General features: G+C 34.0%; 1 protein-coding gene across 2 annotated transcripts in view; it reads left to right on the top strand.

Moving 5' to 3' along the window:
- Nucleotides 1–22,726, top strand: part of DACH1 (dachshund family transcription factor 1) — a 422,897-nt gene that overhangs the window by 152,293 nt on the left and 247,878 nt on the right. For both annotated transcript variants that reach the window (XM_019652152.1, XM_019652151.1), the window contains exon 2: nucleotides 19,782–19,897. In XM_019652152.1, coding sequence (XP_019507697.1) covers nucleotides 19,782–19,897 — 116 coding nt within the window. The remainder of the gene's footprint in view (nucleotides 1–19,781; nucleotides 19,898–22,726) is intronic.

The following is a 22,726-nucleotide window of genomic DNA, read 5'->3' as shown; positions in this document are numbered from 1 at the left end:
TGTCAAATCTCAACATAAAATATGATTAGTAGAGGAAAACTAAATCCAGGACTTAATGACAATTTAGCTTCACAATAATCACTGAGTACTTCATAGCTATTTGATAATATGCATTCCTGTTCTTAATCACATTTATCTTCAAACACAATGGATTTTTCTTTGTATATGTTCTAGTAAATATAGGTTAGTGCTCATTTCCACATTATCATACAAATATAAATGGAAATTAACACTATCTTAAGAAAAATTTTTCCAGAAATCACTACATTGATTTTAGAACCAAAGAAACATATTTTTAATAAATGTTTTAATTTTTATATAAACCTCTTTATTTCTACCCTTCCATATTTGAAGAGATTGAGTGCCATCATTAAATAGGTTAAAAGTGAGTTTTCATTATTTTCTTTTGAACTCAGTAAAAAAAAGTTGCACTGTAATAACTTCATTTTAAGGCTATACCCACCTTTCCCTCCATACTTGGACAGATAATTTTGGATAATTTCTCAACAATCAAATTGCAGTTTTTGGTCATTCAGGGTTTCTAGTATGTACATCTGTAAGTACCTGTAAGCTCCACGTAATTGGTACTATCATTTAAATACTACTTTTCCTGCTTTTGCCCTCCTATTAGAATGGATCAACACTTAGTTGGGAGAAGCAGATATGCTCTGATCAGTAGTCTACTATTAATCCTATGCAAATTCCTTGCCCTACTCACAGGAATTGAGGGCTTTGGATTTCTGTCCACAAAAAAGTATATTTACTTCTGATACATTATATATCAACAATTGAACTGCAACCTACATATGCTCTTCTTACATTTTAAGTAGCTAAAACAAGTAATTATCATATTTATGATGCTACTTGCAGTCGACTTTACCTGCGGCAACAAAACTCCAAAATCTGAAGGGCTTATGGCAACAAACATTTATTTGTAGCTCCTGTTACTTGGGAAGCTGTTGGTCACAGACAGGTTTACTGGTCTCCACTGGGCTCTGTTGACCCATGTGTTCCCATGGGAAAGAGCTATGCAAGTGTGCATCAGACTTCTACTCAGTTATGGCACATGTCACATCTGCTCACATTCCATTGGCCACTGCAAGTCCTAGACCCAAGGTCAAAGAAAAAAAAAAAAAAACAAGGAGAAACCTTCACTGAAGAAGTGTATTTTTCTCCTACTGCCTACAAGAAAGCAGAGCAAAGGCAGTGAGGGAACAATAATAACATTGATTAGTCAACATGAATTTATTAAGTGCCTACTATCCTTTGAATCTGCTAACATATATATACCAGACCAGTAAGGACATTATCTACAACAGAAGTGAATTTCTGCAAAGAAAACATTTTTGAAAGGTGAGGAAAACCTATCAAAAGACTATTTAAAATCTAGATTGAAATGGCAATAAATATGTTATAATATAAATTTTTACATAGGTATTTGAAAACCCAGTCATATATATTCGAAATTAGTTCCTGAATAAGAGTGGCATGTCTCTTTAGTATGATTCTCATATAACCTCTTGGAATGTTATGGTCTAATAACTTTTTCTCTTGTGCAAAATTCTTGTGAATTGATTAAGTTGACTTTATAAGGGATCTATTTTTTTCTCACTAACTTTAAAGAAGTAATTTGTGGTTTAATCCTTTAAAATAAAATTAATTCTCCACTTGGCAGCATCATTTATGCTGTTGTCAGCACCACCTTTTCCAAAGATAATTATTATCATGTGTTTCAGGAAAGATGTTAGGGTGTATTTCAATGTTTTTTAATATTTTAATCAGCATTGTGCCTTGTCTCAATAAATCTCTATTATTATACAAGTTCAATGCTAACTTTTGCGTGACAATATTTTCTGCTTCAATGTGGAGGAAAAATAAATTTAAAGTAATTGCTTTTAGAGGTTTATTATTTTATATTTTATAGGACTGTTTAAGTAAATAGGATGCAAAGCATTCGTTAATGTTTGCTTGTTAAGCTATTGAAGGTAGATGTTTATATAAGCCCCCAAATTAAGTTTTTCTTCCCTGTTTCATGATACTTAAGTTAATCAAGAAAACAATTCATTGGTGACAAACTTTTGAAAACCATTTTACAAAGAATGTAGATCTAAATATACGATATGTTTTTCATTTCCATTTACTATCATAAAGGTGAAATTTATTTGAGAATTATGCACATTTTAGGGTCCTTTTAAAATTAAAAACTTACTAAGCATTTTAAAAAAGTATTTTACATGTGAATAATTTGAGTTTAGCATACATTCCTTGTGCCTTATTTGATATTTTTTTAAGTAGAATATTGTGGCATAGAATAGAATGGGAAGAACATGGGTTTTGCATAGCTTCATTCATATTTGTATTAAAAACAGTTTTCTCTTAAGAAGGAAGAGAAGGAAAAGGAGAAGACCCCTGGAGGAAACCAAAGTTTGCTTACTGTGTTCCTGGGAGCATGTGCACATGTCTGTACACATGCACATATGTATACACATACATATTTATATATAATTGGGGTTGGCTATGGTATTAATGTGGCTATGAAGTGAGAGGTGCTGGATGGGAGAATGGTGTCATAGAACGTCGTCATCACATATTAAATATTACTGTAATGTTGTAGGAGAATAGTGAACCAGGAGTTTAGGAGCCCATGTGTAAAAATACTATAGAGTCAAACACTATGAGACAGCTAGGAATTGAATGTTCACTCCTCATTATGAAACCTGATGTTTTCCTCATACGTCCTTTCCTGGAATTTATATGTCTTTCTGTTTCCCTACCCACACTTGATCATCTCACGCAGGATACCTTTTGATTTTTATTTTTGAGTTCCTACCTCACCGAAACCTTACCTCTCTTTATTTCCACTTCATTTTTTCTAGTGTGTATCTTAAATTTCTTCTCCAAACCCTCTTTTCTCCCTTAACTACCTCATATCCATCCTCCATTCATTCTATCACAATTTCTCGTTTCCTTTTATATTGGATCTTTCTGGAATCTATGAGTTGATGTTTAAGTGATTTTCATTTATATATCTGTACAAAGCGTTATCAAGCAGAAAATATTTTGTAATAAGATATGGAGTGATATACATCATTGTGCTATGGGAGGGCTATGTGGTGAATAAAGTATGATCATTTGGGGAAATAATTGCATCTAAAGTTATATGCATTATTATAAATGGAATAATTATCAGCTATCACATTGAATTATTAAATCTCAGATTTAAATATATTCTTACCTAAGAAATATCTTGATGATGTAGTAATTTAATAAGCATTCATATTTACTGACTTCATGTAGATTTGTATGTATACAACCATTTATGAAAAATGTATACTTACAATAAATCTGTGTTTCTGTTAGATAACACTGCTGTCTTGAATATCAGATGGAAGCCTTTTGTGTATAGCTCACTTTTGCATATATATATATATATATATACCTATATACATATACACATATATATAAAATCATTCCTGCAAATTACGAATATTTACTATATGCTTTAAGATCAAAGAGAGGTGGTAAATGTTTATTAGCAAGTCTGATTTTTAGATTTGAGGTCAAGTACTGGGGTTTATATTTTTTAATCTATAATTCAGGAAAAGTTACTAGAAAATAATTCACAAGTTAAAGTTAAAATTTAGAAGCCTTTAAATTAACTGGGGTTAATTTAAAGTTAAAATGAATGGGTTTTCCTTTTAACCTATTAAAAATTAATTTGCTTTGAAGTTCTCTTAACCAATTAAAAGCTAAGATGGGGGAGGGATGTGAAAAGTCTGGAAACATCAGCTTGCATTGTTATTTTCAAATATAAAGCTTGTGTCATTTACTCTAGCTCCACAGATAAAGACATCTTCCTTTCCACAATATTAGAATGTTAGTGTATCTGTGCACACAGGGCTAGTCCTGGCAATCCCAGTTATCTAACCTACTCTACATCATTTCCTTAAATGTTACCACATAAATTAAGGCTGTTCCCTCTATTCCTGAACTTATTCTCTTAATAGCAGGAATGTCTCCCAGTTTTTGCAGAGATCGGTTTATTTCTTTGACTTTTCTTTTTCCCTTTTCTCCGTCCATTTGTCAATTCCATTGACGTCTGCATGTATGGAGCATGCGAGCGTATGTCCAAACTGTGTGTATATGTATGTTGATGTATGTAGGACTTTTGGAAGTTCAACTTGCCCTAAGGTTTTCACCTTCTGGAAGGCAAATAGCCAAATTGTAAATTCCAGTCAACAAAGTCTAGATCTTATGCTCCTAATATGTGGGAAGTTTAGGATGCATTTCTATTTATTTTTACTTTATACGTATGGGTCTAAAATAAACTACTCTTCTGCTGTACACAGTTGACTTGTAACATTTTCAGATCATTAGATGTTAGTTTATTCTCGTGTTTGAAAAACAATTTTCTTTGAATCTCACTGACCCCATCTCTGGATGCTCTGCATCTTTGTTGTTTCCCTGATTAAAAAAAGCAGAACAAAACAAAAAACCCAAACAAACAAACAAAAAACTTGTTTATTGCCAAATATTTAGAAAATTTCAAAAAATTAATAAGAAAGGAAGATAACATATAGTCACATATAAGAGGAAAACCACGGATAGCATATATAAAATATGAACATACTAGGTCTAACCTGTAATAAAACATAAAAATCTACCATGGACAAGTTTTTATATTCTTTTTATCTAGCTTTGTAATATATGTAATTTTTATGGCCTACTAGAATTTCAGTCTAGGATACACTGTAATTTATTCAACTCAATGCGTATATATAAACATTTAAGATTTTATTTTTCCATATTCTCTATCCTTCATTATTGCCTCAGAATGAATTCTTAGATTTGTCAATATGAAAATATTGGGCTATCAGTATGTATATTTTAAATTTTAATGCATTGGGCAAATGGTCTTTCAGAAATATTATCTACCCAAGTAGTACCAGCACTTTTTGCTTTGTCAATATACTGGGCATATTTTGTATTGGATTTGATCTTTAATTCCTTATTCACTGAGGTGGTTATAGATTTTTAAAAACATATTTATTAATTAATTACATATTTGTGTCATTTTCCTATTCTTATTCCTATTTCTTTGCCATTTAATATTGGATTCTTCATTGTGCATAAATTAAGAGTGTTAATCCTTTTTGTTTGAGATATACATTTTCCAATTTTGTCAGTTATTTTTCACAATTAGGTTTTCTAAAAATGTTTCTAATTTCTGTGCAGGTAATGCTATCAATCATTTTTTGTGTGTGTGGTTTCTGGCACTGTTATTATGCTTATAAAGGCCTTTATTATTCCAAGGATAGTTTTCTTTTAGTCATTTGCAATTTTTAATCATGTAATTACTTAATCTACTTCTGTAAATGCATAAAATGGGAATCTATGTCAACTTTTCAAATAGTGAGCAAATTGTTCTGATACCATTTTTTGAATATTACAGCCTTCCCATGGAATGAAATGCAATATTTTAGGACTTTTATATATAATCATGCATATGTAGTGGGGAATGGTTTATTTTTGATGACCAAGACGTATAGATTAAATCAAATGATTAGAAAAGCATACCTTATTGTGGAAATGCAAATTAAATTTCCAAGTATATGTGTCTAAATTTTGAATCAAAGTTCAAAAATGTACATATTTGGGCAAACAATGGTTGTTTTTATTTGGTTGATGATTTCAAGTTTCATAGTTTGCCATCAGTTTAAAAATTTATAAAGTATTCTCTTTCTAACCACATCATTTTGAAGAGCTAATATGGGTCCATAGTGTTCAGTTAAGGGTAGGATAATGCTAAGAAGGCAAAAACTCAGCAGCCTCCCACTTTGTCATCATTATCAAATTGACACCTTACAAAACACTGACATGTCATAGTCCCAGCCTCTCAGGTACTTACATAGCTACTAAGACAAGGTAGATTCAGATGGCCATAGATCAGCAGTGAGCATACATTTTTTTCTTTACCTACTCATTCATATTTTTTCATTTAATAGATATTAATTGAGTTCTTACTTTGTGCCAGACACTGTTCCTATATTATGAGGACATATTAAAAAATTCTTACCCTCATAGGGTGTTCCTGGACAAATAATTACTAATAAACAAGTAAATATATAGTATTTCTAAACAATGCTCAGGTTAAACATCCCTTGGGGTGAAGGAAGAGACCCATTAACTGGACCCATAGTCATGTTGTTTGGGAAGGTGTTAGAGATGGTGAAGCATGGAGATATCTTACTGAAGAGCATTCTAGAAAGTAGCAAGAACAAGTGCAAAGAAACATTAAATTATTTTTCAGAATAGGGAATATATTTCAAAGTAATAAATATATTCAGAGTTGTAGAATAGAAATGCAGCCTTGAAACTGAATTTCAGAAATCATCTACATATAGCTATTTACTTCTGATGTAAATTTCTTCAGGGCTGAAGCATTTTTATGATTAACGTGGCAATTCAGAGTGGACTTTGACTCAGTCAGACCTGGTTCCATTCAGCTCTGCTACCTTATCAGTCTGTGGCTAATTTGGGTTCTTCTTCTCTCTCCAGGAATCATTCCATTCATCTGTAAAATGGGCATCATGATAATATTTGTATGACAGTTATTGTGAAGATTAAATCATATAACGCATGTCAGAGTATTTGACATAGTAATAATCACACAGTAAATTTATTTATTATCAGATCTGAGGATTTTAATCTCTATCTTGACAATAGCAACTAACTTAATTTTCACTATAACCTCATGAAGAGCTACAAAATTGTGAGCTATTAATACTTCACATGATATCACTCCCTAAGTAACATTAAATCATACATTGCCCTTCTTGAAAGCCTTATTCTAGACAGTCAGTATTTGCCTTGCTTTTTACAATACGATCTTCAGTTACCAAGATCACCCGCCCCTTTCAGTTGAGTTAGTCCACTCTGCTGCACTCACACAATTAAGAGCTCTCTCTACTGGAAAGTCAAAGAGGGCTTCCAAGCAAACAAGCCTTGGTTGTGATCTCAAAGGCCTTACCATATAGCTGGAACTGTAAAACACCTAAGAAACATACTAAATCTACAAAGATGGCCTACAAATTCTGTGCAGATGGCGCATTCGTTGAGGCCTTAACCTACACATCATTTTCCGTACTCCGCATACTTTTCTGCCAGGGAGCTCTTTTTTTTTTTTTTAAAGATTTTTATTGGGAAATTGGGGGGATGGGAACAGTGCTGGGGAATTGGGGAAAGGGGAACAGACAAGTTGCTGTCGTTTTGTTCTTCAGTCTAGTTGTGGAGGACGTTGCTTCACTGGCCCAAGTTGGCACCATCATTGCGCTCTTCTCTGGCGAGGCAGATCAGTCGCCGGCTTCTGGACGGCCGCTCACTGCGGCTGCTGGCCGCTCACGCTGGCTGCTGGCCACACACAGTAGCCCATGGCAATCCACTGCCACAGGGACTGCAGCCCACGCCGTCGCCGGCGACTCACGGCAGCCCAGCTCCAGGTTGAGCTGTTGTTCAGCATCTTAGCTGTGGAGGGCAGTGTCACTGGCCCTCATATGTGGGATCCAAACCGGGGCCCTCTGGCATCCCAAGTGAGTTCTTAACCATCGCGCCACTCGGCCGGCCCCAGGGAGCTCTTGATCATATCATTTGGAAGCCTTTAATGCCTTCTTTTCACCATATCTCCATCAATCGAAAATCACACTCATGTTTCAAGACCTGCTGTAAATGCTGCTTCCCTCATTATATTATCTAAAAATTTATCCTCTTTTTGTTAAAAAATCCCTTGAGACTTATTGTCATAAATAACTGTATATGCTACCAATAAGAATCTTCCTTTTGGGGAAATGGTTGTATTTTGCTGTCCTGGCATCTAAGACTGGTCCTTGCACCCACAGGTGTCTGTGGGCTCTAATAAAGCTGGAAGAAAAGAATGCATTGGAATGAGTAATCAGATCTATAGTCATGGACTTTGAGAGACATTTTTCTGACCATGAGACTAAGTTAGAGTGATCAATATCAGATGATCCTCTAACAGATAAAGAAATTGGCTGAAATAAGGAATTCTACAATCTTGTTTCAAAAAAATGAAATGTAATAGCTGTTATCTCCCCTAGACTTTTGTTTAATAGAATGTTGGGCACAGGCTTAACCAAAAAATAATTCTTCCATTTGAACTAAGTGAATCAGGAAACATATTTTGTTTGCAGTAATACTGTATTTCAACACATCTGGCCCAGTTTCCATATTTATAAAATGGAAATAATGATTTTTCCATCTCACAAAGTTATTGAGTTAACTGAAATAATATACATAAAGTACTCAAAAGAACTCCTGGTGTATATAATTATGTCAGCTCTAAATGTAAGCTATTATTAGTTGGTCAATTTAAATAACACTATTTAAGCAGCACTTTTTAGTATTTAGTATTTAGATTTGTGTACAAATTAATAAATAAGGGAATATAAGAATTGCATAATGATTGCGATTTTCAAAGCAGCCTCTGCACAATATTCTAAGGGAAAATAATCCCATGATAAAACAATGTCTACCCAAGCTTGAAAGGACAATTTCCCATGTTTTCTCTGACTCTGTGGTGCAGGCAGTTTATATCATAATTTCTTATAATATCAACCATTAGTATTAAACAGCCATTCATTAAAGAAAACACTTTCATAAACTATTAAATAGAATTCAATTTATGTAAATCATATTAATAGCAGTGTTTGGTGCTTATGTAACATCTATGTCAGGTAACGAATTAAGCATGTTATTAAACCTCTGTAGGCGGGAAGCAGCACACTTTTGTCTGTCTCAATATAATTCCTTCATTAGTTCATAGGCCTAGAACCATCCTGAGAGTATCAAAAGTTGTCAGGAGGTCTCTGAATTCTGGGGTTGGTATCTGAATCTCTGTGCTTCACGACTACGTTTCTTGACAGCTCCCCATGTGTTACACAGTGGAGGGGGATAGTGGATGTATTTTTTTTTTCTAACAGGTTTCTCAAATAAATTAGTTATGTACATTTTCTCCAGAGGTAGGAAACAAATAACTTGTCAGTGGAAGGTGAAAACATGCATTTTAGGTTGAGTCAGCCATCTTACCTTTGCATTTGCAGACATGAAGACAAGATTTTCTGAGTTCTGATTTAATAGATTTTTCTTAACCCTCATTTGAAACTACATCTCTGAGGATCAATAGTTTAATATAAACGTAACTTGTTTCTACTTTTGTGATTTATGTGTGAATATTCTTATACCAAATTGTTTTTGTATATATGTGCAGATTTAGTTACTTTACTGGAAATTTGTGATTATGGTTGCTTTAGAATATGAAGATAGATGCACACTTTGTTGTTGGTTAGTGATAATTTTTTTACAAAATATTTTCATCTTGTATATTAAAAACATATTAGCAACTGTGATTAATATGCAGATAATTAATAATTATAGAAAACTTAAATAAAACTCAGTTGAGTCACTAATGAATATTTTTGTTATGGATAAAACTAAGAAAATATTGAAAAAGTGATGGACTAGTTACTGGTTAAAATCAGATTTTGTCTACACATTGATTATCCAACACCAACTAGTGCTTTTTTTAAATTCCCCTAAAATAAAACATCACAACAAAGATATATTCAAAGTAGGTAAATGAGTCATCATGTCATAAAGACATTTGACCCCAAATCAGTGCCTATCACATGTCTAACATATTTCTCAAAGTCAGAAGTAAGGAGATAATATAGAGAGATGCAATATGACGGATGAAATTATTTGCAAATGATTATGTGCTAGGCTGTGTGATACTAACCATTTTAAGTAAGAGAAGATGAGCATGGGTTTGAGTAGTTGAAGATCTCATTACAGAACTCTGTGTGTGTGAGGGGGTGAGTGGGCACTGTGTTTAAGAGGAGTTGTGCCTCTATGGATTTTTCCTTACTTACCATCACTTCCTCTTCTTCAGTTGTTTAATTCCTGTTTGCTCACATTTCATTTCTCCTGAGGTACCTCCACTATGGTGTTCCTACAACATTCCTTTGGAATGTTTACTACAGTATTGAACGTGATTGTTGTAATTCTTTCTATATCTATCTATTTCCCAAAATAGACTGTTGGCCACTGGAAGTCAGGGACATAATCTTAGTGGTATTTCCAGCACACATTGTAAGGTCAGGCACATTAACATTTAATGTTTGTTGACTAATCAACAAACAAATGTGCTACAGAGCCAGACTGCAGGGTGCTTAGGGCTTGACCCAGGACCAGGTTACCTTGGTTCACAACCTGGCTCTATTACATTTTTTTTTTAATTCTTTTAGAGCAATGTTAGGTTCACAGCAAAATTGAGCAGAAGGTATAGAGATTTCTCATGTATCTCCTGCCCCCACACAAACATAGCCTCCCCCATTATCGACATCCCACCAGAGTGGTACATTTGTTATAATTGATCAACCTACATTGACACATCATAATCACTCAACCTCCATAGTTTGCTTCAGGCTTCATTCTTGGTATTTTATGTTATATGGGTTTAGACAAATGCATCCACCATTATCGTATTACATAGAGTATTTTCACTGCCCTAAAAATTCCTTGTGCTTTGACTATTCATCCTTAACCCCACCCAACCCTAATCAATTACTTTTTATCTGTGGGATACTGAGTCAGGCATTTTACTCTCTTGTGTCTCAATTTCCTCATCAGTAAAATAAGGATAATCATAATTCTTAGTTTAAAGATTTGTTATGAACATTAAGAGTTAGGTCACATAGTGAACAGTGCTTAGCTGTTAGACAACATATACATCTGTGATTATTTTATTATTTTGTGTACTATTCCAAAATAAAATGAAAACTTTGGAAAGTGGGCATTCAGAGTATTGTTGGAAATGGTATCTCCTACAGAGAAGAGTTGAGTATTTTTTGAGATTGAAGCAATGGGTGTGTATTGTTGCCAAATTTAAGATGATCTGCAAAAAACAGATTCATAATCAACCAGAACCACTGCATGCGAATGCACATGGTCATGGCAGGTGTCATGAAATAAAAGACTGAATACATTGCTTTTGGTTACAATAAAATATAGCCAATGGTAATTGCAGAGAAGATCTAGTCATTTGAAAATTAAATTGAAAAATTATAAGAATAAAACATTTTTTTTGTGGCTATGGAGTCCATAGTTTGTATAAAAGATTGGTTTAGATAGCCCACATCTTAGTTGGAATATCTTTTAATATTAAATTTAAATTTTGTAGAATATGTTTTTAAGGTATGAGAGGAACTGTGAGAAAGAAGACAATGAAGTACTAATTCTTTCCAAAACTTTAAGAAGGCCCTTTACAATTGTTTCTAATTATTTTAGGATTTGTTCCATAGGGGATTTTAGTCAGTCTGCAGATAATTGTAAAACAATGTGTATTGTGGGTAGAATCATATATGGCTTGGGAGAAGATGTAATTACAAAGTGATTAAATGGTTAAACATATTGAGCTCTCTAGACAAACATGAAATTTTTTCTAGTCACTAAATGAAATTTACAAACAGTATTATCTCTGAGAAAGATACCATACATGTGGATATGTAATATATGCTACGGAAATGTAAAAATAAATAGTATTGGATTTTTATATTTCCTTAAAACTTTAAATTGCATTAAACTGCTTTTTAGTCCACAAAATATTTATAAAACATGAATACATATTTATGAGAAATCACTGGATATACTTTATAGGGTGTCATCTATCATTGACGAAAGTAAGTAATTCTGATTGAGGCTAGAATATATCAAGATCCCTGATTTGATAAACATTAATCTCAAAAAATATATTTACTAAGTTACAGAATCTAAACTAAGATTAATATATTAATTCTAAGATTAATATAACTAATATATTTCATGGGTTTTAAAGAACCTTCTTAACATGGAGACTCTAACAATTGGGAGAGAGACATATAAACTTTAGGGGCTAGATTATCTCAAGTGTGTAACCTGTTGAAACTACTTTTAGTATTTTTGGCTATCATTAATTGTTAACACTTAATTGACAAATGCTTAAAAGTAGGCTAGTCATATTCCAATATGTTTTAACTCTTATTTTGGGGTACCTTCTTATTGAGTATTTAATAGCCCCAACTGAGCTGGAGACTTCAGATGTTTTTGTCAATGATTTTTGAAACAGGTTTTTATTAAATTTCCTATATGATTTCAGGTCTAGATAGTGTGAGTTTTGAGCTCAGGCAATAATTCTTCCTCACCAGAGTAGCTAATTTCAACTTCTATTCTTTGTTAGTGATGATTTCAGTTTCTTCATGTTAACCTTGTGTTTTGAGTTATTAAGAAGTCATGTCAACTCTATAAAATATATGAATTGTTGCTTTTCTGGTCCCCAGAGAATAATTCTCATGTGACAATTGTCACGTGACCTATGTATGACACAAAACATACATAGATTTGGTAATGTTGAGAAATAAGGAATTTCCATAATTTGAATATAATCATACTGTTAGAAAGAACATATTTCTTAAGAACACAAGCCTCTAAACAAGCTTCCTCCAAATAACAGTAAAATAAATATAAAATAAAATAGTAAATGCCTAGTTTGCTGCATTTTTAGAGATTTATAATACACATTAGTGTAGTGAAGGCTCTGCCAAATTGTTCCACAAAACGAAAATATTAAAAGCTTTGGGAATTTGTAACGTTTTTCCACAAAACTTCTGTATGTTTAATAGGTTTCACTGGACATTCCCCAAATTAATATGAGCACAGAACCTTTTTCAAAAAAGTTATTTGAAAATTTTTTGACAGGAAATTGTAATTTTTTTGTATTTGCATACGCATTTGTTTAGTTAATGTACCAGGTTGCCTGCTGTCTTAGTCTTGCTCAGCCGTCCATAATAAAATACCATAGCCTGAGTGGCTTACACCACAGACATTTATTTTCTTACACTTCAGGAGACTGGAAGCCTGAGCATGGTCAGTTTCTCATGAGGTTTTCTTCATGAGTTGTGCACAGCCACCTTCTTGTTGTGTCCTCACATTGCTGAGAAAGATAGCAAGCTAGCTCTCCAGCGTCTCTAGCTATAAGGGCACTAGTCCTACGTGAGGCCTTCAATATGCCTTCATCGAAACCTAATTACCTCCCAAGGGCCTTCTCTCCAAACGCCATCACATTGGAGTTAGGGCTTCAGAACATACATTTGGGGGGCACACAATTCGTTTCAGAACACCTACCATGTAAGCAATTGAGGGAATGTTTGTGTTTTGTGCTTTTGAGACAGTAGTCTGAGGGTGCTTCCAAGTTTCAGCTGGTGATATTTTAAATGCTTGTCCCATAGAACTTGGTATTTCATCTCTTTGATGAACTAGTTCATAATTGATTTGTACTGAGAAGTAAACACAGCTGAGACATAACACCTACACTGTGAACACAGAAGGTCTAAACAAATGTGAGATATGAGATACAGTGGTCACATTTGTCATCATTGCAAAAAAGTAATGTATCCTTTAAAGCTTTACCAGCTGTAGAAACTAAACTCCACCCAAAATGAAAATGATGCTAATCATAAACTTCCTGGACTATTTATAGTGTTGCATTTCAGAAAAAAAAAATCAACAAATTAACAAAATCTTTCTAAGGGAAACTACTCATTTATCAACTGAGGATTATAAATCAGCTGCTTCTTTCTGTGAATGTAAACATAGGTTAATCTTAGGAGGTCCTTCCCATTCTTTTACATTGCTAGATCTATATCATGAGGTTGATTTAATCTGGAAGATAATGACTTTTTTGTAGTTTTCATATTTTAGATTAATTTTATAGTTCTCACAAGGGTAATATTTTTACATATGATCATCTGCTTTTTATTAGATATCTTAGAACTGAAATGGGGGTAAAAAAGCAAGATTCAGAGGATAAATTACATCTGGTTTCTGCTATAGCTAAAGGTAAACCTCAGTACTGATTAAGATTATCCAGGATTATGGTTTGTCTACAATGAACTATCTGAAAAATATGGCCAGAGTGTTACACAGATTAATTTAAAAAGTTTGTTTTTATATTTTATATGTAATATATGCTTATGTCAGAGAAACTAACATCTTCAGATGTAAAAAAAAATGTGTGATTCTCCATCCAGTGATAATCCCTTCTACTATTTTAGTATGTTTCATTCCACTCTTTTTTCTATGTGCTTTTATTGCTTGTTTTACTTATTTTCTCTATCTCTCTTGTGCTTTTTTATTTCCATGTTGGCAGGTTTGTATTTTCTTTTTCACTCTACTTAGAACATAAGCATTTTCTCATAAACTCCTCATAAACATCGCTCTTCATGACTTCATAATGTTCAAGCGCGTGTGTAAATCATTAAGCAAATGTTGCCTTTCCAGTTAGAAATTAGGATATATATGTGGCTTATATATTTGATTATACACAAAGTTTTCCTATAACTTGGCTTGGGTTTGTAGAAGCAGTTTACTAGAAAAAATATGCAGAATATAAATACACAATTGGAGCTTTCCTAGGGTGAATGAATTGGAGAGGGCAAACGAACTCTTGTAGATTAATGGAGCAGGCTGCTTTCACCCCTGAATGCCTGTTTGTGTCCCAAGACTAAAATCAATGCTCACTTGCCACCATGTATTTTTCTTCTGCACTATTACCCACAGGCTATTTAATTTTATCTTCTCTCTCAAAGAAGGGAGTGTGTCTTTATTCTTGAAATCCTAATGTCTAGCCTGATTCTTGTTTTACAGCAGTAGCTCCTTTCTCTTAGATAGATGGATGGATGAATTAAATGAATGGAACCCTTCTTTAAGCAGGTAGGATTTGGAACAAAAATCTGCTAGGTAGCTACTTTTACACTTCCCAATTTATAACCATCACAATCTCTTTCTGGATTTTACATGTTTTTCTGCTCCAACTCTCAGGAAGAGAATTGAATTGAATTTCTCAAAAGCTGCTGTAGAAATGAGCAGATCATGTCTTTGTACAAGGTTGGGGGTTGAAAAAAATCTATAATCTACCCTCCCTCTACAATTTCTAATGCCTGTTAACACTTTTGATGCACTTAGCTTCTTATTAATTCATGTCACTTTTGTTTTCTTTTGTTAAGTTCGATTTGACTTCACCCTCAATAAGCACAATAAATGGGTTAGGAAGAGTTGGGGCACATTAGGCAGTTGTGGGAATGACACAGGAATTTGCATGAGACAAATTTAATGATGGAAATGAAAGAGAGAAGTCTATCCAATGATCTGTCTCAAAAATAAACCCTTTATATTCAAAACTGCAGGGAAGGGTGTGTCTGGGTGGATTCCTAAGTAAGTGAGATGTTAAGTGTGGATTTGGACATCTCTAAGCCATTGCTCTTCTCTTTTTAGTGCAGATGGTTGAAAATACTTAGGGCTGCACTATGGCTAATGTGCGAAGCTGGCAAAGACAATTACCAAAGTAATACATTTAATTTCATTCAAGCTGTTAAGGGTAATAATTTATTTAAGTGAGGTCTTCTGCTTTGATTAGAGCTAGGAGAGTTCAGCTGTTCTGATCCTCTGGGTAGAGCTGGGTTACTGTTGCAGATAAGGAAGCAGCTACTATGGAGGCAGTTGGTCCTTTCTAAAGGAGATGCTCTTGCTAATTGTTTCACTCCCACTTTTCAGTTAAGTTTTTGTTTTTCTTTCCAAGAAGAACTTATTTAATAAAGCAAACAGGATTACATAAAAATAAATAAATAAATAAATAAAAAGAAATAAAAAAAATCCTGATTTAATCCGATGTTCAGGGAGGTAGGTAGCTGGATTGAAGGCCACACCTTCTGGTAAATTGGTAGAACCAGTATGTAAAGCTGGATCTGTCAAGGCATACAACCTGTGCCTCTGGCCACAACACTACACATGTTCTCTTGGAAATTCTCTAAAGCCCTGTGGAAGGTAATTTAAATATTTTAAAAGTATGTAAGGATGAGTTTGTCTTCCTTGGAGTCAAACCCTGTGGCATTAGTTACTAACACTGCAGTATGGGTAAAATACAAAGGGACCTAACCTAACTGTGGGTCTAGAAAGGAAAGAGGAAAGTTTGTTAATAAGTAAGCCTTCTAACTTCCCCTCAGCCAAGACATGAACTCCAGGGAGGGGTTCCCAATAGTCTTATTTTCAGGCAAAAGGGTAAGTGACTTGACATTCTTCAAATCTTTCCTTCTGGTTTGCTCCATTCTTTGCATAGATATCTCAAGACTCTGATCTCCCCTAATTGTAAAATAATCCTCGACTGGGTGTTAGCTGATGACTTTGGGGTGTTACCACCACCAAGGGTATTTGCATTTTAGTGGCAGGCTTTAAAAGATCTTAAAGCTTTAAAACTGAAAGCAGTAAATCTCTGTAGGTGGAAGTAAGGCAGTGCCACAGATTGGGCAGTTGATATCTGGGGTGAAAGGAGCCCACTGGGTCTGTTCTAATCACAGCATGAAATAAAGTGTCCATACTTGGTAACCAGACTTCTACTTCCAGAGAGAGTGAGGGCCCTGAGGACAGCTCCTGTGGCCTGAACAATAAAGTACTTCTAAACAGTTTCACAAAAGCAAAGCACATGAAAGGGCTAAATCTTTCAAACCTTAACTTCTTTTCCCCTTCCCAAGTTCTTCATGGAATCTTGCTTGAGATCACTCGATACCTCTGTTTTCTTTTTCTGGGCTTCTGATGTATATTCAGCATCATCCTTAGATTCAGAGTTCCAAACATTTTTTTGTTGTTGTTTTTGTGCTTTACTTTTCATTTCTTAGAAATTTTGAGGCCATTAGAATGGATGAGGTAGCATACTTGAGGAATTTGGGGAAAAGGACTTTACAAACTGCGTTAAAATTTATTTAGATACTTACAATGAAATCAGAAAGAAAGAAACGAAATAGAAATGATAGCCAGGCCCTGAGCTAAGTTTTAAGGACCCAATGACATAGTTTATACACTTTCTTCCATACAGTCTTGGGAGTAAAACAAATAAGCATTTTACTATAACCAGTACAGAAAGAGCTATAGTAAGTAGATGTGTTCTATGGGCTATCATACTGCATAGAAAGCATACTGACTAGATGTGGTTAGTAAGAAGGAAGATTACAGGTTAGCCAGGTAAATGGGGATGAGGGTAGGTGGGCATAGAAAAAGGTTTCGGTGGCGAAGGAGGCAGCAGCAATAATGGTAGTGTAACAGGAGGCTGAAGCAACTTGCAACACTGCTAAGAAATTCAATAGGCTAAATTTAAGCCATGAATGTAGGAATAAAAGAGTGAGATTAAATAAAAGGACAAGTAGACAGAGGTCAAGTTTTGGAAGGCCTTGATGCCATGATGACGACCATGAATTCTATAGGAAACTATTATGTCTTAAAGCAAATGGAAAACATGATTGAATTAATGTTTTAGAAAAATCCTTCTGAGATCAGTATGGAGAGCTGTCTTTTTCCTCTAGACTCTAGGCATTGCAGTGGGACAAAGTTGGAAGTAGATCTTGGAAAAGTTTGGAAGGCTGTCATAATAGATCAGATAAGAAATGAGGGATTGACTTGGAAGATGGGAGTGGGAATACAGAAGAGAGAATAGAGAAGATATCAGAGAGCTGTCTTCATTGGGATGGTACTTGAGTGTACAAAGGAAAGAAAAGACACAGGTCAGTGCTGGATTTTTAGCTTAGCCAAGTAGGTGCCATTTCGCTGAACCAGGGAAAGAGGAACTGGTTTTAATGGGGAAGATGCTGAGTTAAGATTTGGACAAGCTGAGTCTTAGATTATTATAGGACATCCAAGCAGAGATTTCCAGTAGACAGGCATTAATCTGTCTGAATCCCAGGAGGAAGATCTAGGCTGCAGATATTTATTTAGCCATCATTCCTTAGCATCTCAGTGCTGTTAATAGAAAGATCACTCAGGGAGAATGGAGACTATCAGAGCACTGTTGATCGGCCCCAGGCAAACAACCGGAGTTAAAGAACTAGCTGAAGGTGAAGAGTAATAATGAAGAATAAGAATAAGTAGCTAGAGAGATACTTCAGAACAATAAGAAGGAAAGGGTCCTTATCGACTAGCAAAACAAACACACGCTCTCCTAGCTCTTGGCTCCAAGCCCTCCAGGATCGGCCCCAGGCGCTGAGTCTAACAGTATCAATCTGCCCGTGCTCTTCCCTGAGCTGTTTCAGCTCCTTGGTAACACTCCTGTAATATCTGTGCCTCTTCATGTCTCCTTCGCTTTCTCATTCTCACTGGAGTGTACTTTTCTTCTCTTCTTTTCCTCTCCGTGTCTAACTCATCCTTCAGAATTCTCTTGTTTCCACTGCCACGAAATCGCATCTCTCTTCCCTCAACATGGAAGTATCATCATCCAGCCTAACTTCTATTTAGCATTCAGGCTGCGACTCTTTTCTTAATGACACTTAGCACGTTCCAGGTTGCACCATAGTTATTTATGCACCAGATTTGTCCCGCTTGGCAAGAGTATAAACTGCTGAAGACCCAAGAACGCATGATCCCAAATTAGCCTCCACAATGCATGGCTTTGAAAAAAAAAACCAACCGCTTAATAATTATTTGTTAGATGACCATATCTATTACTCACATTATAGAATACAGATAGGACCTTTGAGTATTCTGATGAAGCAAAGGATGTCAGCTGAGGCTAGCATGGAAATGCTAACTTATGAAGAATGTATCTGGAGGTTATGATATATCTAGGCACATACTGGCCAAATGATGGAAAAAAAAAACCTTTTTATTATAAAAACACATTCATGATAGAGAAGCAAAAAGTGGAAACATAAGGCTAAGTATGTTTGTTTCCAAAATTGCTAGTATTATATTCATGTTATTCTTATACAAGGATATTGTCTCTTCTTCGCCTCTGCTTTTATAACTTTAAAAATTAATCTTGTACAATAGGCATGCAACAGACATGCTCTACTAAAACACAACACACTGTATTTTTATTTATCCTAAAGGCAGATATAAGGTGCTCTACTGGCAGTTTCTCAATGATGTTTTACAAATAATCCTAAGGCTTTCCAATTTATTTTAGTATATTAAAAGTAAGGCAACCTAGTGGGGCTGTTCATTTAAATAGAATAAGGGTTAAATGATAACTTGACTTATCTTTTAAATGACAAAAAATAAAGAAATTGCAAGACCTTTTCACACATTAGATATGTATTGTCATTTATCATCTAGATATCAGACTAGCAGTGCAAAGTAATAAAACATATCATCGAAAAATGTGCTATAGGTCTGAATCACTCTTTCATTCCACCTCCCAGCTAACTGTAGTATTAAATCAAACAAGCAGAACATTTCCTTAGGCAGCCATTGCCTTTTAATTTCCTGAAGAACCTTAAAATATCATTCATTACAAGTACTACACATATTTGGTTTTTAAAAGTCTCATAAATCAATAGCTGGCTGACTGTAATAATTATTACAAGTTAGTGCATAATTTTCGTGCTGAAGGCTGCATGCAGAACTTTAGCATATGCAAACGAGGCAATTCAAACTGTGTATAGATATTAATATGAAGAAGCAGGTAACGAGGTGCAGGCTATGAATTATGCATCAGGAGTGGCCGATCTCCAATGGGGAAAATGAATTCAGCATGTAATCTAATTAGTGATGGAAGTCTATTACATCTAACTGCAAAAGCAACCGTCCTTGAAACAAATTTATTTACAGTCCATGTTACCACTTGAAACAACTTTGAAATGATGTGTAAGACAACAGCTTAATTGTAAAAATTTTTTGTTTGTTTGTTTCAGTTCCAGGCCTGGAAGGCCTCCTAAGAGGACTCAAAGTGTCACCTCCCCAGAGAATTCTCATATCATGCCACATTCTGTCCCTGGCCTCATGTCTCCTGGGATAATCCCGCCAACAGGTAAGAGTGCACTTACTTATACTGAAAATATTAAAAATAAGCCAGTGCCACAGTGTGTATATATGTACATATGGTATATATACATATATACAAACATACATATGGTTATATAGATATTTACACCCATTGATTATGTTTTGTGCACACTAAGATAATGGTACTGATGAGAATTTATTTCAAAACTGCATTATCATTATTATTTTTCTTATTTAAAATAAAATGAAAGAAGCACAGTATTAGGTGTTATTATAATTAGTCCTTTCACTAATATCAAGCAACAAATTATCATCCTTGTTTTCCTGTTAAGGAATCCACACTTAAATAGAAGCAATGACTTTTCCAAGGTCATTCAGCTGGTAACTGTCACTGGTTGTTCAAATCCATGTCTCTGGGTTCTAAGCTTATTTCTCATTCCATTCGTATTCTAAAATAGATTGAGATGCATCCAAACAAAAGATAGTAACTATGTCAAATAGAAAGCTCTCCTCTTATCTCTCAAACTATAACATGAGTACATTTGCATCAGAGCCATTTGAAGGATTTTTATCATAAAAATTTTGAAAATGTACCAGTAAAAGAATATTCTTGACCATATAAATGCCATATCATAAACAACTTAAATATTGCATTGCATGCAAAAATAGCTATTTGATTTCCACTGCTGGATATTTTCATTAATTCTTTTATTTACTTACATGATTTTCCACTTACATGTGTCATCCAGGCCTATGAGCAAATTTAAACAATAATAATGAGGATGATGCTATTATTATATAACATACAATATTTGTAATAATTCTTGCCATCATGGAAATTTACTGAGGAGATATACATATAAACATCAGCCTATTGTTGCCATATAAAACAACAGATACAGGAAAGATACTCTGGCAAGTTGAGGAGAGAATTTCCATTTTTTCTCTGAATTTCCATATCAATTTTGTTTTTTCCTTTTGTAACATTTGTCTTCTTCTCTGCTATAATACCATAATAGAATGCCATCATGGGTTATCTGATTTCACATTCCATATTTGGTTGAAAACAATGACTATTTTAATTCACCTTTTATTTTTGTGGCAACATCTGAACAAATTTTTCACCTTTGTGAAACTTTATCAAACATGTTGAGCTAAATTTGAAGCTATTTTTTCATTTTATCTGTTTAACATTTTGGTGTAAGATGCCACGTTATATATTTAACAGTAAATTATTTAAAGTCCCCTGGAGAGTTGTATTTTTATGCTAATTTTATAGATAAAAAAATGACACATAGAAAAATGAAATGAATAGCTGAAAATGACCCAATTATAGAGCAAGTAGCATTATTTCTATTTGTTTAGTTAGTCATGTTTCTGAATTGCCTAACTGAATCCTACTTCCTGAGATTCTAATTCCAAATTTGAGATTTGGAAAAGAAACTTGCAGTGCTTTGTTAAGCCTTAACTGTTTTTATTTAACTAGATAAAATTTCCTAATTCAAAAATTTGTTTTGTTTTGTTTTTTAGTACATAGGCCAGGAACTAAAATCTTAACTTTTCATGTTTAATGGTTGAAAGACTCAGGTATACTAGAAGAAAGACCTGAAAATCTTTGATTTAATTGCTTTCTTAATAAAGTATGTTTTGGGGATTTAAAAAAGTAATCATTTTTAATAATAATTATTCTACATTTGATAAGTTTGTGTCGACTCTCACATATTAATAAAGGCAGCTATCTTATGAGTAAAAAGAGGATCCTAGATTGTATTCCTATACTAAAATAAGGAAGATCTGGTTCCAAATTTTCTGCCAACATTTAGTCTTTTAAGGTAAAGATAGTAAATCTTTCATTACCAAAGCAATGAAATGAGATGATGTCATCAGAATCTACATACAGCAACACCTCACTAACCGGTGCCATCAAGTAACTTTGCGGCAAGTGACGCTTCATAATGACTGATAATCATATGCCAAAACTCAAAATCAAAATATTAAGGGTTTTTTTCCTGATAGACCTGTTTCTGAAATATATTACACACTTCCCTGGCTTGGTGAACAGAGACACTGAAGATAATTTAAAATTGACTCATCATTAGGGACATTCATTTTTGAAGTAGGATCATTTAATTTATTTCAATTGTACAATTCTTCTCAGACATGTTTTTTATGTATTTATTTTACTTTTGTCCTTTCTCTAGTATGTTGTGAACCAAGAAACCAGAGTTTCTTTCAAGCTTACTAGACATTATATTGAAAAAGATCTTGAACAGTCATGTTCTAGAGAAGGATGAGGAAATAGAGGTTCATCAGGAGAGTAAACCGGATTGAAAAGTGAGTGGGTCTCGGACAGTTCAGTGCTCTGTAGAGCACAGCTTGACTGGCTCATTATCGCCTATTTCACTTTTAACTTTTTAGAAATTGGTCCAAAGATTTGAAACTGCCAGAAGTTTGACTGTGGCACATGAATGGTGTTATTTTAATATATTCAATATGATTGATTTTTTTTTCTGTACATTTTTTTCTAGCTGAAGTTTAAATTTTAGATGATACAGAATAATAGCACCATCCCCTGGATTGTTTACTACCTTAAAACATTAACTGGAAATCTGATGGTCTTAAAGAAATCTTATAATTCTCAAAAGTGTAACATTTTTCTCCCAAGGAGAACTTAGTGCATTTGGAAAATATGATTCAATATGAATATGTAGACTTTTATATCCCAGGACTTTATTTGTATTAGCTACATTCTTTTCTTATATTTGTTACTTTCTTAGAAAATAAAATGTCATTTTTCTTTTCTTCCTAACATAGGGAAAGTGAAGTGTGATATTTATTTATTTTTTAACTTAAT

Source organism: Hipposideros armiger, unplaced genomic scaffold, assembly GCF_001890085.2.
Source record: "Hipposideros armiger isolate ML-2016 unplaced genomic scaffold, ASM189008v1 scaffold_174, whole genome shotgun sequence".
Classification (NCBI taxonomy): Eukaryota; Metazoa; Chordata; class Mammalia; order Chiroptera; family Hipposideridae; genus Hipposideros; species Hipposideros armiger.
Note: the sequence above shows the minus strand (reverse complement) of the source record. Positions and strands in the feature narration are given on the sequence as shown.